The sequence below is a fragment of the Hyperolius riggenbachi genome, chromosome 1 (assembly GCF_040937935.1).
Source record: "Hyperolius riggenbachi isolate aHypRig1 chromosome 1, aHypRig1.pri, whole genome shotgun sequence".
Classification (NCBI taxonomy): domain Eukaryota; kingdom Metazoa; phylum Chordata; class Amphibia; order Anura; family Hyperoliidae; genus Hyperolius; species Hyperolius riggenbachi.
In genome coordinates, this window is record NC_090646.1 from 146,189,562 (window position 1) to 146,209,349 (window position 19,788).

General features: G+C 41.9%; 1 protein-coding gene across 1 annotated transcript in view; it reads left to right on the top strand.

The window, feature by feature from the left end:
* Nucleotides 1-19,601, top strand: part of UFSP2 (UFM1 specific peptidase 2) — a 46,989-nt gene extending 27,388 nt beyond the window's left edge. The window contains exons 6-12 of the mRNA XM_068278694.1: nt 122-314; nt 2,897-3,043; nt 5,865-6,029; nt 9,263-9,387; nt 10,897-10,973; nt 13,627-13,751; nt 18,176-19,601. Coding sequence (XP_068134795.1) covers nt 122-314; nt 2,897-3,043; nt 5,865-6,029; nt 9,263-9,387; nt 10,897-10,973; nt 13,627-13,751; nt 18,176-18,262 — 919 coding nt within the window. The 3' untranslated portion in view covers nt 18,263-19,601. The remainder of the gene's footprint in view (nt 1-121; nt 315-2,896; nt 3,044-5,864; nt 6,030-9,262; nt 9,388-10,896; nt 10,974-13,626; nt 13,752-18,175) is intronic.
* Nucleotides 19,602-19,788: the final 187 nt, after the last annotated feature.

The following is a 19,788-nucleotide window of genomic DNA, read 5'->3' on the forward strand; positions in this document are numbered from 1 at the left end:
GTTTTAGTTTAATTCTGTAGGATAAAAATCTGTTTGTATGTGAGACAGTACTTGCTTTTTTTTTTTTAAATTGTATTACCAGTGTACAGTACATATCTCTCTTCTCTTTCTGTGTAAACAGTGCACGTGGGATTTTATTGAAAGCACTAACACAACAAATGTCGGACCTGGAGACATGTATGTTAAAACATATGAAAGGAACATCAATTTATGTGCCGGAACCATTTCATTTCATGGTGCCAGGAAGGGAAGGCCTTGTGACAGTGGTGTACCCTGCAGGAGTTGCAGAATCACAACTAGAAGACCACAGAAAGGTAATGTCTCTGATCTTCATCTGCTGTGGAGTTAAAGTACCACCAGGACCTACTGAAACCAGAACCTGAGTAAGGCAAGGAAAGTGGCCCAGCACAGAGCATACAATATGATTTTACAAAGATTTCTCTATAGATGGCTGAACAGCTCATGGTTTTTCATTAATTGTACAGAGGCACACCATGCAGGGCCGGATTACCAACCAGGCAACAAAAGCAGTCGCTTGGGGCCCCATTCAGAGTCAAAGGGGCCCCATCAGCACATAAACCAGCCCTCGCCATCCTGTCAGCGGTGTCTGGATGGTATAATGGTTAAAGGGACTCTGAGCAGTGCAGTAACTATGGAATCATTTTAAAGCTCTCTTTCTCCTCTTTCCAATGATATATAAACCGCCACCCTATGCCTTTTAGTTTTCGCTATTTTCGCAATCGAAACTGCGGCCACGGCAATTTATCTATCATTGGAAAGAGGAGAAAGAGAGCTTCAAAATGATATGCATCTTTCCATAGTTACATTGTATTACACAGGACGACTTTTCTCCAAAGTCGACAGCTCGATTCAGCACAATGCAATGAAATATAAGGAACCCAGGGGATATAATTACAAACATCATGCTGGTAGGTGTGAGGATGTAATTAATTAGTTGTGGGTATGCTTAAAGGCATACCCACAGGCACTGCTCAGAGTCCCTTTAAGGGCACTGCCTCTGACACAGGAGACCAGGGTTCGCATCTCTGCTCTGCCTGTTCAGTAAGCCAGCACCTATTCAGTAGGAGACCTTAGGCAAGTCTCTCTAACACTGCTACTGCCTATAGGGCGCGTCCTAGTGGCTGCAGCTCTGTCGCTTTGAGTCCGCCAGGAGAAAAGCAGGATATAAATGTTATTTGTCTTGTCTTGTCAAATGATGCCGTGTGCTGCTGATTGTCTTCAGAGCCAGGCTCTCCTCCTAGGTCCCCCTCCTGCTACTGTGCGCTTTGCCGCTGCCCACTCCTCCCTCCTTTCCCACAGAGAACCACAGCTGCAGCAAGAATGATAGCAGCAGATGGCAAACGCTTACTCACCTATCCATGATCCAAGCGATAGAGATCCTGTCATCTGAAACCCATCTGTCTCTTCTACAGTGCAGCCGCTCGCTCTTAACTTCCTGATTCTCAGATCAAACAGGAAGTAGTAATAGTAGTAGTAACAGAGCGGCAGCACTCTAGAGGAGACAGATGGGCTCCGGATGACGGGACCTCTATTGTTTGGATCGCAATAGGTAAATGTGAGTCATCTGTTGCTGTCATTCTCCCCCGCTGCGGCTGCCTTCTCTGATGGACTATTGTATTCACTGGGATGGAGGCTGCATGGTGGTTGTCTAGTTTGGGAGGAAATCGGTTGTTCGGTGGTGGGGCTGGTTATGTAATTCTGACTGGGGAACGGCTTCCGGTTTGGCGGTGTCCAGAGCTTTCTGCTATTGCCAGGCTGGAGATGCAGGGGGAAAGTGCTGCTGCTGTGATATCTGGCGCCCTCTTCACAGGGGTGCCCCAGCCCCTGAGTGCAAATGTCCCAGCCATTCATCTCTCACTCCGCATTTTGCCTCTGCTATTCCCTGCATTGTGCACCCACAGAGGAAAGCGGGCTGTTGCCAATAGCAACCAGTAGCTTGGCTACCCCGGTGTGTGTGGCATGTTGCTGTGCAACTGCATCTTCTGATTCTATTACGACATGATGGGGGGGCCCAAATCAGTTACTTTGCTTAGGGCCCCATTTAGCCTTAATCCGGCTCTGACACCATGTACCAGAACACACCATGTAAACACTGTTAAAATGGACGTGAAAGACAGAAAGAAAACATGCCTGTTTAATTCCCCCTCATTTGGGACTAATCACAAATTGTAATATGATCTCTCCCTTGTCACCTGACTGCCATGGCAGATAAACTCATTTGAAAGCACAGGATGTTAGCAATATTCCTGCTTCCATAAAACCAGGAAGTAGAATCAGTGCCGATTTATTGCAAGATTTGTATCAGCTAGTTATTACGCTGTTGCATATCTTTTAGAGCAGAGAGGATTTTCTGAGTTCAGGTACGCTTTAAGAAGAGGGACAATGGTGGGTGGAACAATAAGCTCAGTCATGGTGTAAGATAACATTACATTCACTGCTACATTGTCACCAAAACAAACATGTTTCCAAACACAATTATGATCTGATCCTCAATGTAGGTCATTTTAACAGGTAAAAATGTAATAATGTGCAGCCTGTAACAACAAGTGTCAGCTGTATAATGGGGGCGTGGAGCTTAACATCTTGGCTGTGTGCAAAGTGCTCCTCCTCACCAACATGATGCACGGCATGTAGCATTGCTATCTTTAGCACTGTCTGGTAACATTACCACGCAGTTGGCAGTGTTATCGGCCTTTTGTGAATCAGTCCCAAAGTTAGATTTAAATAATTATAGAACTTGCCAAGGATCAGTTGTTGTTTTTTTTTTTTTTTTTTGAATGGCAAAGGTTTGTAAATTTTATTTTATTTTTCCTCTTATTAATGTATACTAGTAAGGTGCACATATTTGTAATCTCTCATTTATTTCTGTTACTAGGCATTACACGCACAATACAACCTGCGATTGGATAGGCCATATTTCAAAAGAGCCAATGCCTATCATTTTCCAGATGACTCGTACAAGGATGGATATCTCCGCAACCCTCATGTGCATTTAAATCATCCAATCATAGATGGAGGCATGGTGAGTACTTACATCATCATATTCACCTACAAAGTAAAATGCTTACCCATTGCATTGTGGATGCTAATGCTGACATTTTATGTCCTCTTCATCATCAACACATATGATTGGGTTGATTTTCATAGAGTCAGTGTTAAGGCGGCCATAACTTAGGAATCTCATTGTTTGATGACCTACATACTTTTTAAAAATCCATTTTTATTTAGTGCCGTTTAACTTTTAGTCAGTTCATAGATTATTCATCATTAAATGGCTATTCACATTTAAGTTGATAATTGCCAGATCTGATAAAATAGATAGAAAGGTTAAATTGCTTCAGGTGTGACCAGTAAGACAATTAAACTGGTGTATGATCCAAATGTTTCAAAAAAAACAAGGAGAGTGCTGACATGGGGATATTAGAGTGCAAGTCTCCCCCCTTCCTTCCCCCCAGTACATTTATTGTATAAATAATAGGCGGAAAAGAGAGGGTAACATACGTCTTTTAAAAATGTATATGCTTAAAGAGAATCTGTATTGTTAAAATCGCACAAAAGTAAACATACCAGTGCGTTAGAGGACATCTCCTATTACCCTCTGTCACAATTTCGCCGCTCCTCGCCGCATTAAAAGTGGTTAAAAACAGTTTTAAAAAGTTTGTTTATAAACAAACAAAATGGCCACCAAAACAGGAAGTAGGTTGATGTACTGTATGTCCACACATAGAAAATACAACCATACACAAGCAGGCTGTATACAGCCTTCCTTTTGAATCTCAAGAGATCATTTGTGTTTCTTTCTCCCTGCAGTTCTCATGCACTGAAGTTTCAGGCTGCTCTTTTTTCTCCTGCAAACAGCTTTGCCCTTGTCTGTAATTCTTCAGTATGTGAAAGCCCAGCCAGCTCAGAGGACGATTTATCCAGCTTGTAAAAGATAAGAGAGAAGAGAGAAGCTGCTCTAATCTAAATAATACACAGGCAGTGTGCATAGATGGGCCTGGAATGGGGAATTCATAGCAGAACCACAACACTGAAGAACTTGGCAGCCTTCCAGACACAGGCTGACAAGTCTGGCAAGGGAAAGATACATTGATTTATTACAGAGACTGTGATAGCAGAAAGTGCTGCAGTAAGCCAGAACACATTAGTATAGCTTTTGGAACTTGTAGGATGATAAAAAACAGGATGCAATTTTTGTTACGGAGTCTCTTTAAATCTAAAGTAATTAACTTAAGACAAAAAAAGAAGCAAAGGCTTCTAAATGTTATGCACAGGAATAGCATTGAGATAGAAGCACTCAGCCTTTATTTCCATATTCAAAAACCCAGTGTGGTGGAATGAGTTGTGGACAAACAGTTATTCCTCAGATGCCAGTGGTCAACCAAACATGGCGGTAATGGACATTTTGTCTGACCAATGTCTTGTCTCTATGAGCACCTTTAATGCAGGACTGTCTCCTCGGTTCTCCTCTGAGACATGCCTGGTTGTCCTGCACTCTTAACGTTTCACCAAAAACTAAAGGTGCCCATTAATGATGACATCTTGATTGTATAATCTTACCAAATCTATGTAGTCGAAGCATAAATTGAGTGGATGTACTTTGAATGGATACTTCTCTCATATTACATAGAAGTGGTGAGGTGAGCTTGTACAATCAAGATGATATAATCTATGATCTCCTTAAAGGATACCTGAACCAAAGCAAAGCTACCTAAGGTAGGCACAGAGGTATGCTCATGCTGGAGCTACATTATTCATTATATTATTATTATTATTATTATTATTATTAATGATTTAAATCAGGGCTGTCCGAATGGTGGCCTGCGGGCTGCATCCATCCCTCGAGAGCTCTTGCTGTAGCCAGTGTGTTTGCTCCACTTCCTCTCACTACTTCTGCCATGCCCACCTCTGTTTCTCCACCCCCCAAAGCCAGGATGTTGCTGTTCCACCTCTCCAGACCAAGACTCCCCAGAGCATGTCCGCCAAGTTGGACAACACTGATTTAAAATAATAATCCACATACCTCCAAGTGTTGTCTCCCCTTCCCTTGTTCCATAATTACTCCTTGAAAAATCTGAAAGTCAAATTTTCAGACAGCAAGAGTCAGGCTTGCTCTGAGGTTCCCTCCCATTCCTTCCTCTTCCCCGACTCATTTACATTTACTCCCTTTAAAGAGATTCTGACGTCCTTTTTTACCTGTTTTTGTCATAAAATCCTATTAAGCACGAATGCCCCAGTTGAATGAATTATTTATTACAGAGGAATAGCCCTGCAAAGCTCCCGGGCTTGCAGGGCTTTACTTCCTCTCAGAGGCAGAGCTTTACGCTGTAGCTCTGCCTCCTCCGCAGTCAATCTCTGCTGATCGCCACCTCTCCCCGCCCCTCTCAGTCTTCTTTCACTGAGAGGGGCGGAGATCCACGGAGATTGATTGTGGAGAGGAGGAGCTACAGCACAAAGCTCTGCCTCTCCAGGGCAGCACGATCTGCGACCTACACATCTCCTAGACCAGTGATGGCTAACCTTGGCACTCCAACTGTGACAAAACTACAAATCCCATCATGCTTCTGCCTCCCAGAGTTATGCTTAGAGCTGTCAGAGTACTGCAATGCCTCATGGAACTTGTAGTTCCGCCACAGCTGGAGTGCCAAGGTTAGCCATCACTGTCCTAGACTGTGGTCTCAATATAATCTTTAAAAAATTGTGAAAGTTTGTAGAAATTGTATGCTTTCCACCTTGAGAGAAATAAAGACCAAATCTTATGTAAGTTTACATTTTAAAGTATCATTTTAAACTTCAGTTTATGCACAAATGTTTATGCTGCTAATAGTGAGTTTCCATTGTAGTTGTCTTTGGTCCAAGGAATATACAGTTACCATCACTATATGCAGGACCGCATGGATGACAATGGCTGGGGTTGTGCCTATCGTTCTCTACAGACCATTTGTTCCTGGTTTAACTACCAAGGTTATACGGACAAACCTGTACCAACACATAAGGAGATTCAACAGGTAGGCTACATTGCTAATACAAACTAAAACTGTTCCTGTTTCTAACAGTAGGGGGCTCTACAACATAACTTTAAAACATTCTAATTCAGTACTTCACATCATGATTGCTGAGTGTGAGCTAAAGTTAGAAGCTTATATAGATTTTTGTGTGCAGATTTGGTAGTTATGGAAATTGTGCTGAAGATATCTTAAAATGAGGCACTAGTGAATTCCATTTCATAATACTGACATATCACCCCCAGTATCTACATAGCAGACTGTCATATGCTGATTTGCAAACTAGGGTAATTGTATGTCGACCTTGTGCTTCTAAAATGTTCCCACTGGTTATGAAGTGTTCAACTCCTCCCCCCCTTTCTTTGTAAATTGTCCTTCTACAATAATCATCATTCATCTGCTGGTTTAATCAGCACTTAATCAACACTCTGTAATATCACATGATCATGCATCTTATACCCTGTTTCCATGTATAACCTTGTGCTATGTTGTATAGGGGCTTGCTACCTCTCTGTCACCCCTTGTTTACATTGTATGTATCCCTATATATTGTCCAGCACTGTGTAATATGTTGGCAAGTTATAAATACAATAAATAATAATAATACTGAGAATGAAAATGTAGCAGGAAGGACAGTCTGCCATGTGTAAAGCTGTCACTGATGTTGGATTGTTCCTCTTCAGCAAAGGAAATAGTGTGAAATAGCGCTGGCTCAGACCAGTCCCACTATTATCTGGTCACAATGTCAGTACAGGGGGTATCTGGGTTGTGAATGACTTGTCCTATTGACACCCTATTCAAGCCATTGTTATCACAACTCTGTACTACAGCAACCCCTGGACTCCACAGCAACCCCTGGACTCCACAGCACAGCTAGTGTCTTAAACACAAAGACTGATGGGTGGCATTTCATGAATGTGCTGTAGTCCCATCGCTGCCGGGTTCGCCTCCTTTAGTACCGGAAGACATTAGCGTTCTGTCTGCTTCTGTGCTTTCTTCAGCAACGTGCATCAGTCAGCAACATAGTTGTGTTGCTGAAAATGGGACAGAAGAGCGCTAGTGTGTTCAGGCCCTTACTTTAAAGCTTCATAACCTTTACCCCTCTCTGTCTGTGCTGAAAATCGCACCTCCTCTTCACACATGAAAAATGAATTGTAACTACTGCCAACAATTCCCCGGCTATTCTTCTAAAACATAAGAGACTTAAACCAGCACAAACCATTTGAGTGATTTCTGCTGTCTTTTTTGTGACTTTTTGATTTATGTTTCTGCAGTTCACTGTGTTGGGTCAATGAAAATATGCAATAGATTGGTAACTGCTGCTTAGACTGGAACACCTGCAAAACAAGTGGTTTTTAGATGGTTCATATTCTTTCATAGTAATTTGCAGAAGGTGCAAATCTATTAAACATTTTTATGAAATGTAGTAAATCTGTCTTACAATTGCAGCGGTTTATAGTGATTGCTGTGCAACAGGTTTAATTAATGTCCAGAATAGAGCATATAAGAAGTGGGATAAAAATGATTAGAATTCAGTGTATGTAAACCCTTTCACATGTGCACACATAATTCTGCACAATTAACTATTCTAGTTTTGAAAAGCTTTAGGGCTCATTCACACTAGTCAGTGATTTGAAATGCATGAAAATGCATGAATTAAAAACGTATGAATGGGTTTGTGAGTTGCTGTGCATTTCCATGAGTTTTAACTCCCAATTAGTTGAAATGCACTGCACAGCAACTCACTGTTGTAGTGTGAATAATAAAATGAAAGTCTATGGACTTTCATGTTCCCTCGTAAAATGCACATTATGGGCAGTGCATCAAAACTCACTGCAACTCACTCAGTGTGAATGAGTCCTTGGGGCTCTTTCACACTAGAGCCCTTTTTCAGCGTTTTAACGCAGACGAAGGTAAAATGAAAGTCCATAGACTTTCATTTTACCTTTCACACCCGACGCTGCGTTTCGATGCGTTGCGGTACGACGCACCCAAGAGCATTTTATCATCAGGAATCAGCGGTTTCCCGTCGGGCTAATTAATTACTACCGCCGCTACTCAGCATAGCACCGCAAATTCCCGACGACACACCACAGCCTATTCAACGCGTGCAGGAACCGGCTCCTGCTCACGTTGTCTAATGTGAAAGAGCCCTTAGCATACTTGTGAGACATTTTTATGTAGTACAAAATCGAATATCTGATATTCTGGTATATTTCTATAACCTGTATATCAAACTCTGTAGATTGCTTATCCTAAATTATCTCAACAGGAGATTGAACTAGCTATGAAATAACAATAGCAAAATTAACATAGCAGCTAAAATACGTCTAAGGCTCAACAATGATAAAATAACCTAAAGCATGACGTTTCTCTGCTGAACTCTTGTAAAGGCTATAAATATTGTTAGACCCCCCACAATAGGTTCACGCTACTATATTAGGTTTACTACCTCACTAGAACAGTTATGGTCTAACCATGGCTGCTACACCTCACAGAAGTAATCCGATGTATTGGTCACTGCAGCATTAGAAGGAACTTGAGTTGAGTTGTGAGACCCATGATAGCTGCCCTATTTATTTCCTTTTAAACAATAACAGCTGCCTGGCAGTCCTGCTGATCTTTCTGGTCAGTAGAGTCTAAATCACACACCTGAAACAAGCATGCAGCTAATCCAGTCAATTTGTAATATATGGGCGCTTTATAAATACAATAAATAAAGTTGATACAATTTGCAATAGACCTCTGATCTGCATGCTTGTCCAGGGTCTATAGCTTAAAGTATTAGATAATCAACAGGCCAGTCAGGCAATGTGCATTATTAAAAAGAAAATAAACATGTCAGCCTCCATATCCCTCTCACCTCAGGTTCACTTTAAGCCTTTCACAATGCATTATATAGACAATTTTATCCCTGATTTATCCCAATCTTAAGTCAAGATTAAACCAATTAGATGGTATATGTAGCTTAGCTGATAGTGCTATAAATTGAATCAACTTGTGTTTAGCATATCTCAGGGAACCTGGTTTAAATCCCAACAAAAAGATTTTAAAGTCTTTGGTAATGGCCATCTGAAGAACATAATCTGTAATAAGGGAGTATATACTGTATCCTAGCTTGTGGGGCTTTTGGACATGACCAGAATACCGGTACAAACAATTATTCTGTCAACCCCTTCAAATGTGCACATGTAGTTCTGTGTTACTATTTAACTCCTTTCCGTTCATCTGTACAGGCCCTGGTGGATGTAGGAGATAAACCAGCAGCCTTTGTTGGATCGAGACAGTGGATTGGCTCTATAGAGGTGCAGCTTGTACTTAACCATCTGTTCGGCATTACCTCAAAAATCATGTTTGTAAGGTGAGGAACAGGCCACTTCACATACTGTATTTTCCCTGTACAGCAGTAGTATAGCAATAGCCAAAGTGACTGTTACAGGCCCAGGATAAGGGGGAGAGGGTGGGTGGACTCAAAGCTGTTTTTGCTTTTTGTGCTACTTCATCCTTTGTCCACCAGACAATTGTACATAGCTGGAGGAGGGGGGGGGGGTGATGCATGCAGTGTGCGGATTGGTAAAGAGGGCTACAGCACCGTGCACTGCATATTCAGGAAACATGCTATCTTACAGCAACCTTCCTATGTACAAAATCCTGCTGTATAGAACACTGTTGTCTACAAATACTTATTTGGTTTGTTGCTTTGCTGTTATGCCCTTCACTAACAATGAGGACTATATTAAAGCTTTTTATACGTCTGACAAGGGCACCACCTCAGTGGTGGACATACTTATGAATCCAACCTAACTTCTTCATAAATATGAAATGACAATGTGACAACTCCTATCCTTTTTTTTGTTATTTTAAATTCTGTTTCATGTTTCATCCATTTGTGTCATCCAGATTCGTGTCAGGCTCAAAGATTTACATTTAACTTAGTTGTTGATCGTAATACAATAACTGGCTAATTATCATGCGTCAAAGTGATATTCTAAACGTTGCGTCTATCCTGTAAACCAGCCCTAATGATGATGGGATTATGGAAAGAACTGTTGTCTGCTCATTTTTCTGCTTTGCTCTAAGGCATTGCAAGAAAAAAGTACTGGGGTACTGATTATATATTTGTGTGTACTGTTATGCAGTCCTCTGAAGCCTTGTTCTGTAGTTTCATTTCACTAACTCATGGGTGAGACTGAGTTGTTCTCTTATAAGGGTTACAGCTTTTTGCGATGTTCAGACAAGTAGCCCTTAAAGGACACCTAAAGTTAGGATATGGAGGCTACCATATTGTTTTCCTATTAAACAATACCAATTGCCTGAAGTTCTGCTGATCTTTTATGCATCAGTAGTGTCTTAATCACACCCCTGAAACAGGGGGGAAGGATTTGGAGGCTACCATATTGGTTTCATTTTAAACAATACCAATTGCCTGGAGTTCTGCTGATCTTTTAGGCATTAATAGTATCTTAATCACACTCCTTAAACATGCATGTGTCTAATTTATTCTGACTTCGGTCAGAAGAACCTGATCTGCATACTTGTTCATGGTCTGTTGCTAAAAGTATTAGAGGCAGAGGATCAGCAGGACAGCCAGGCAATTTACAGTGATTAAAAGGAAATCTGTCAGCCTCCATATTCTCACTTCAGATGTCCTTTAAAAACCAGAGTAGAACTCCACTGGCTTACACATTTATTGTTCTTTCTTTACAAGAAGTTACTCCATTCTGTACAATAGCACTGCTGTATATACAGTTTTATTCAAAAAGTTATTTCCTAGAGATGGCGGCATGCAGTGTTTTCAGGGAGAGAGTATTGGGTTTGAGAAAGCTGCATTTCAGAGTTGCTGTTGTCATTGACAAGCTGATTTTTGCAGTCAAGGTACAGAGCTGGCCTCCAAAGGAAGAGATCTCGTTACCCACTTCAAGAGTGAAGGAACACCAATTATGATTGGTAAGCATGTGACACATTAGCTGCCATGTGGGTTTGTCATTTCATGCCATCACTGAAGTTTCTTTATAATTTATCTAGTATTTATATGGGACTGATATCTTCCACAGCACTTTATACAGTATATAGTCTTGTCACCAGCTATCCCACAGAGGACACCCTATTACAGTCTAAGGCCAACTTTCTGGACTCCACGTAATTTGTATGTTTTTTGTTGAGTACACAGAGGAAACACAAACTCAGGGAGTACACACAAACTCTATTCAGTGTCGTGGCCCAGACTCGAACCAGTGACCCAGTGCTGCAAGGGGAGAGTGCTATCCACTACCACTACCACTACTGGGTTGCTGGAGAGCACAGCATTTACTACTGCTAAGAAGTATGAAACTGTTCCTGTACATCCACTGATCAGCCAGAGCAAATCACTTGCCCAGTAGATCTATAGATCTCACTTGTGCTTCCAAAACAGCTCTGGCCTGGTGAAGCTTGGAGCAAAACTGCTTGAGGTGTCTTGGGTGTCAGGCACCAAAATGTCAACTGAAGATCCTTTAACCATTTAAGTACCAGAAGTCTCTGGCCCCTTAAGGACCAGAGACTTACAGGTACAAAAATGGGGCTCACCAATGTCACGCCACTCTCCCATTGCTAAGTCCCACTCGCTCTGCTGTCACTATGACAGCAAAGCTTTAAGAGCTGGGCAGGAGCCGATTTCCTGACCCTGTGATTACTGTGAGCCAATTAGAGTGATCACAGGATCAGGAGCCAATGAAATTGGCTCCTGATCGGCTCACGGAGTTCTGCTGTTATTACTGACAGCAGAGTGAGTGTGCTGCTGTGACGGAAGAGCAGTGCGATCGGCGGTAGTGTGCGGTACGTTTATTGAAATCTACACCCTGCCAGAGATGACAGGTCCCAAACAGGGCGTAGATTTAAATTAAGTGTATCTAGAAGTGCTTTAAGTTGGAAGATAGTACCAGCATCGGTAGACACAGATAAACCATGCACAACAGTCCATCCACATTATTTATTAAACCCCTTGTGTACCAGCAGTCTCTGGCTCCTTAAGGACCAGAGACTGCTGATACCACAAGACGACGGTTACTGGCGAATTGCCGCACATATCCGCCAATCTCACCGCTATCTCCCCGCCGCAGGCCCCTCTCTCTGCCATCGATATGAGGGCAGAGCTTTGTGAGCCGGTCAGGAGCCGCTTTCATTGGCTCCTGACGCTGTACATCAATGAAAACAATGTGATTGGCTCACAGTGATCACGCTGTCAGGAGCCAATGAAAGAGGCTCCTGACCGGCTCACAGAGCTCTGCTATCGTATAGATGGCGGGGCGAGTGAACTGCGGTGGGAAGAGAGCGGCAAGATAGGTGGGAGCGTGCAGTGGACTAGTTGAAATCTACATCCTGTCAGAGCCGCGCAGCCACCTGCAGGATGTAGATTTCAACTAACGCAGTCCGGAAGCAGTTAAAGTAACCCAAGGTGAACCTCAAGCAAAAAAAAAACATGTTTACCTAGATAGAGGGAAACCTCCTGGATCCTCCAGAGGCTTCCAATGTTGTCCTTGCCCCTATCCCTGGTGCCCAGGACTCTCCTGAAGATGGCGACCACGCTCCTCTTCATGCATGAATGTGGCCATGCTGTATCCGCATGAGAACGTTTGTGCCTGTGCAGTAGCAGAGAGAGGCTCCGCCTTACTGCATAGGTGCAGCTGTACTTGCACAGGCGCAGGATCACCACACTCGTGCATGGAGAAGAGCGCAGTCACGTTCAGAAATCTGACCAGCTCTTAGCGGATTCCTTTCAGGGTCTGCACTCAGCAACAATGAGGGGGGGGGAGCATAATGTGGGAAGCCTCTGCAGGATCAAAGGATTCCCTCTTTTTAGTTTTTTATTTTATTATTATTTTATTTGCCTAGGGTACACTTTAAAAAAATAAAAAGTTTAACGTGTCTTCCATTGCTATATGGTCCAGTGCTCACATGTCCATTGTAAGTACCTGGCACACTGAGACACACTGTATATCCTGACTACTTCTTGTCATGAACGTCATTTTGTTATTCAGCAGTTTGTGTCACAGTAACTCTTTTGTGGAATCAGACGAGGCTGTTCTTTGATCCCTGCATATATTAATGATCTTTAGGTCCCCATAACCCCCTGTAAATGGTTGACTGGGGGGGGTCTTCCTTTGGACCACACTTCATAGGTATTCACCACTGTAACCTAGGAACACCCATGAAACCTACTGTGTAGCCATCACAAAGTTGCTCATATCCTTACACTTGTCCATATTTTTTCCTCCAACACATTACCTTCAAGAACTGACTTTTCAATCTCTGCCTAATACATGCCACCCCTTGCCAGCCTGTTATTGCTACAAGACAACCAATGTTATTCACTTCACCTGGATTTAATGTTGTGGTTGATTGCTGGTTGTTGTATAAGTCTTCACAAACAATTTTATTATTTTAATTTAGGAAGGCACAGAGCCATGTGCTGCCAATAATTAGCCAAACAGATTTGTTCTTTATTATTTTAACTACAATAATTAGAAATCTAATTTGTGTCGCATCTAGTGAGTAGATGGATCTTTACACAAAAAAATGTTTTTTCATAACAGAATATTTCCTATTTTCTCTGTATAATTAGGGGGAGGTGTTCTAGCACATACTATCCTTGGGGTAACCTGGAGCGAGACCACTGGAGAGATTAGGTTCCTCATCCTCGATCCACATTACAAAGGAGCTGAAGATCTCCAGACAATTGTGGAAAAGGTACAGGCTACTTTTATCATGTCTAAAATCTGTACTTAAAGAGTAACTCCAGTGAAAATAATGTAATAAAAAAGTGCTTCATTTTTACAATAATTATGTATAAATGATTTAGTTAATGTTTGCCCATTGTAAAATCTTTTAAATCCCTGATTTACATTCTGACATTTATTACATGGTGACAGTTTTACTGTTGGCAGGTGATGTAGCTGCTGCATGGTTTTTTTGGCAGTTGGAAACAGCAGTAAACTGCTATTTCCCACAATGCAGCAAGGTTTACAGACAGGAAACTGCCAGGAGTACCACGGTCCTCAGAGTTTGTTGTGGGAGGGGTTTCACCACAATATCAGTCATACAGCGCCCCCTGATGGTCGGTTTGTGAAAAGGAATAGATTTCTCATGTAAAAGGGGTATCAGCTACTGATTGGGATAAAGTTCTTGGTCAGAGTTTCTCTTTAAGGAATTCAAATACTCAGTTTGTGGTAAAAGAAAAGTGTTCTAACCTGCTGTCTGTTTACAGGAAACTTGTTCACTAAGTTAAAGAGGACCAAGGTTGAAAAAAAAAAAAAACTCAAATCATTATACGTCTGAAACTAGCCCACACACACACGGCTGGCCAAAGTGTTTCTGGAGCTCTGTGACCGCCCCCACCTGTGTTGCCGCAGCCCACCCCAGCTTAGAATCCGCCTATTAGGCCACTGCCGAGCTGGGGATGGGGGGGTCGGGTGGAGACGCAGCTATGCAGGCGGAGCTTCAGATGTATAATTATTTACAGATAAGCAGGTGAGTTACAAATCCTAGAACCCACCGATCTTTGCATCACTAGAACAGAGCTTTACATTAAATGTCTTCTTTTCGGGCTTGGTACTCTTTAATATTTGCGTAATCAAGTACTCTGTATTCAGGGATGACAGGGCTTTCTAAATTCATTATCATTAGTCATTTTAAAGTCATTATGAAATACAGCATAAATAATGGGAAATACTTTAGAGACTTTACATTAATGAGTAGAAGTAAACACTGGTGTACTTGAGGCTTCTTCTCAACCTGAGATCCAAAAACTCCTTCAGATACCTAGGCCTCGATTCATTAAAGGCACTGACAGCGCGAGTTAAAATTAACTTGTGTGCGGTAATTTTAACTGGCGCTGTCAGTGCACAATACATTGAACGGTCTTTAATGAATCAAGGCTCTAGACACATGCCAGGTGCTATATTAAAGTAAACCTGTGAGGAGAAAAACCACCCCTAGGAGGTACTAGAAGCCTCTGGATCCTAAAGAGGCCTCCCCTTTATCCCTCACAGACTCCTTCCACCGCTGGGACCCCCGGACACAGGCAAGGAAAAATAAACCAGCTACCGCAGCACGGGGGCAGCACGGTGGCGTAGAGGTTAGCTCTCTCGCCTTGCAGCGCTGGGTCCCTGGTTCGAATCCCAGCCAGGGCACTATCTGCAAAGAGTTTGTATGTTCTCTCCGTGTCTGCGTGGGTTTCCTCCGGGCACTCCGGTTTCCTCCCACATTCCAAAAACATACGGATACGTTAATTGGCTCCCCCTAAAATTGGCCCTAGACTACAGTACTTACACTACATAATATAGACATAAGGCAATGGTAGGGATTAGATTGTGAGCTCCTTTGAGGGACAGTTAGTGACAAGATATATATATACACTGTACAGCGCTGTGTAATATGTCGGCGCTATATAAATACTAAATAATAATAATAATACCGCTTTCCCCTCAGGCTCCGGGCCCAATCGGGTCCATGTCTGTACACACACATTAACATCTCGCTGTACATGTACACAGCCGTCACAAAAGTCAAGTTAATAGTCATAACTAACACAAAACCCGGCCTAATGTGTTTCATGGCACATAGCTCTGTTTTACTAGAAGCCATAAGGTCTCAAACTCAGATATTAGCTACTTGTAGTAGATGGAATGCTGCACAAAATGTGAATGTTATGAAACATCACCAATATGTCTGAGACAGGACAAACATCCCGTTCTAACGAACATGAGAGGACTGTCTCCTGCCCTTATTTGTTCTTGAACAGAATACTTTAACTTGTGTCACTGCAGATAGTCTGTCTTGAAGCTAAAAAAATTACAAGGTTGGAAAGCTTTCAAGAGAGGCACACCCTTTTAATACTCTCTATTTAAAAAAAATATACTTTGTGATGGAGGTGGGAGGGAACTTACTATTGCCTTACAAGCCTTGAGGACTTCCCCAGAATGTCTTGTTCTCCCTTCGTGTTATTACCACATTATGTAAACCGGTTTTATTTCGTAAGAGGAAAAACACATTTTTTCTTGTGAATGGCAAACCTTGCCTGATCTGTGTTGTACCTCAGGTGGAACACGTGCTGGCACTGTTTTGTGTTCTGGAATTAAGCACTCCCATGTGTGTAGCTGTCTAGTTGTCTAGAGAGCCCTAAAGGGGTCACGTGTACACCCTGGCAATGTGTAGGCAGCTTTATCATGTAAAGATAGCTTTATTTCTGCATCAAAGGAGTAAAAAATACTGCAGTTAGCACATTGTTATCTGGATTCACCCAGGAGGAATTCGCTAGTAATTCCCTGGCTTATGAAGTAAAGTCACATGTCCCATGTTTATATGGCTTATTACTAGTTACTGTAAGATAAAGTGTTACTGGAAAATCCATGTACACAAACCTTTGGCTAAGCTGAGTTATAATAATTGAAAATGAAAGTACATTGGCTAATACATAGATCTGTGGCATAAATGAAATTTGAGTAATGGAAATTACCTTTTCATTTAAAAATGGGGAAAAAATCATATTAAGTTACTGTGAATGAATTGCTACACACAGTTTTTCAGATTTGTGAATAAGGCTAAGAGGTGTTCTTGAACCAGGCAAGTCTGCTTATGACAGGTCAGCTTTACTGCTGATGGCATTTAGCAAAAGTGAGTCGCAAGTTATCTTTATTTCCAAATCAGAAACTCCCCATTTTACAGGTGAGATGCTGTTGGGGGGATTCACGAAATGGGTACAAAAGTTCCCATGGCTATGGGAGGGGGGTGGCTGTGTTGTGAAGAGAAGAATGCAGAGACCAACCATCACTCATTTACCTCTTCAGTGCCCTAAATATTGCAGCTGTTCGCATGACATCAGTATAGACTTCCAGCTACTAATTTAGGCTGGTGATCGGGCCAAGAGATGGGAGGGGGAGAATCCTAAAGGTGGGAAGAGGGATGCTTCCATCCTCCAATAAATGTCTCTGTAGGAGCTACCAAAAAATTCAGAAGCCATTTTCAGATACCGATCAAGTGCCCTGTGTTTTGTATATGCAGTGTGTTGGCCTATTGAAAAAGCTTTGGCATCTCTGCCTCTAGTTCTGTCGGGCCTAGTCCTGGCCATGCCTGTGATTAGCAGCACAATGCTTCTTGTTCCAGCACCCAGATAAAGAGACTGGAAAATAAAAGGTAGTTTGGAATTTTTCTTCTATTTTATGCCCAGATCAGTGGTGATGGGTGGAGCTTGTGCCCTCACTACTATTATGCCTGGAGCTGTGGTATAAAATTAAAGTGAACCAGAGATGAAGATAAACTAATGAGATAAACAATTGGATCTGCCCTTCTACTCCTAAAAATGACTCTTTTAGATATCTCAAGGTTTTATTTTATGTATAAACATTTACAAAGCAGATTTAATGTCTCATAGTCTCTGCTCAATTGCAGTGTCTCCAGAGTCCCAGAGCAAAATACATGCTCTTTTCCTCTCACAGTAAAAAGCCCAGGTATCTGCTTAGGAAAGTGTTTTATAGCTGTAATTTATCAGTGTGCCTACCGAGTCCTGACTGGAGAAAGACTGGCTGTTCCATAGCTAATAATGAACTCTTTCAGGCAGGGAATAAAGAAAAGGAGCACAGCACAAGTGACTGTAAGCTTGCCACTGTATATGCACATGTCTGTCTCACCATGTCATGTACACTTCAATGGACCCTTCTTATTCCATAGCTAATTATAAACTCTTTCAGACCGGGAAAAAAGAAAAGGAGCACAGCATAACTGTCTGTAAGCTTGCCACTCTATATACACATGTCTATCTCACTACGTCATCTCTGGTTCACTTTAATGGACCCTTCTTATTCCATAGCTAAGAGAGCTAATTCCCAGCTGCATACAATGTTTTTTTTTGTTTTTAGTAATATTTAGTTCTGTCGGTGGATACACACGTTTCTGCCGTCGATTTGCATGTTAAGTATGCCAAATCGACGGCAGAAACGATCGAAATCCGAATCGAGCATGTTGGAAATAATCGATTCGATCCGTTTGATCCCGGGAATCGTACGGTAAATCTCAACGTGTGTATCCAGCATCACACTTGACTAGCTGAATACACTACAGTAATTGGTGATGAATACTACTGACTGTTCTGTGACAGTTTCTGTTTGTTTCTGCAGGGATGGTGTGGATGGAAAGGAATCGATTTCTGGAGTGCAGATGCATATTATAACCTTTGTCTACCACAGCGGCCTATACTTATCTGATGTGTTAGTGACTGTGAAGCTGTCCACAGACAGCAGAGGGTTGATGATCTTTCTGACCATTTATAATCATGTCAATGAATGATCAGATTTCTGCAGAGCCAACAGAATTCTTATTCGCAAGCGATCACTTGAGATGCATATTTTATTTTTAGTCATTCCCTTTTGGCTCCTCCAGGAGGAGTCTGTTCTGGGAGATATCCTGCTCCTCCACCCAAGATAAGAGCAGGAATGCTTGGCAAAGCCTGGCACACATATTTGTAAACCACTCTTGCTTAATTGTAATCAGTATTAAAGGTACATACACCCCTAGAAAGACTATCACCCAAAAGAATCATTTCTTAACATTTTGGGTGATAGTTTAGGAGAGATCATTGTACAGACACACTGCTTGTCTGTGGTGAGTAGTTTGTTCTGTACTATGGAGAGGAGGCGTGCGAGGTGGCACACTGCTGCAACTTCAGTAGTGTTATTCTGGCTTGTCCAGTTACAGGAGAGGAGGCCACTGACATCACTTCTTAACTAGGCTCTCTGTAAAGGTGGTCATTCATCAGGTAATTTTGCGGGGCAATCGAATTTCTGTATTGATTATTTTATCGAATTAGAGGAAAATTGGAGCTACATGTCAGCCCAATCTGTGTACTTTATCAAATTTGCTACTATGCTACTAATAATGAGGTGGCATTTGAAATCTTCTTACTAAAAAAAGCGATGCTAAATATACTTTTGCAGTCTTACAACAAAAGGTATTTGCAATAGTTAATCGTTAAGTGAGCAAGTACATTTTCCCATGATGCATTACTCCCAAATATGCAAATCATCTCTTTATGCCCCTGAAAGCCAGGCACACATCCAGAACCGTTGGTTTACAACAAGCTTATGGCTTATAAATTTAACAGAGGCACACCAACATGCATACAGCTGGCTGTTAGGGGCATAAAAGAGGTGATTTGCCTATTTGGGAGTGAAGCATCATGGGATACTGTACTTGATCGATTACAGCTAAATTATGGCAAATACCTTCTGTTTGGTCATGGACTGACAATTTCCTGCTCACAACCAACCAGTCTAAAGCACTCCTCTTTTACGGATATGGGCATGAAAGGTAAAGTGGTTGCTCTGCCAGCTGAAACCATGTCTACTTACAGACTGACAGCCTATAATGACATCAGACTAACTGGGACTGGCGTGAGCAGGCAGATGGAGAATGCCATGAAGGACATAAGCTGTGAATTCATGCAGCTATTTTTTCCTTTTTCGCTAAACTGCAATGTTTTAAAAAAAAGCTTTATTATGCATAATTCAAACGATACAGAATTCTATTAAAAGCATATAAAGTGTCTGCCTGAAGCACATGTGTACAATGAATACAGAGCATATGATGTGAAAATACTTGCTTGTTAGGTAGCTGAATTGGCAAGCAAAGCCCAGTTTTACCTGATAGGGGATAAGCTTTACCTCATCCCTTCCCACTCTTAAATGCTTTCTGGTCCCCCAATGCTGTTCTTGGCCACTAAAGTCGTACAGGA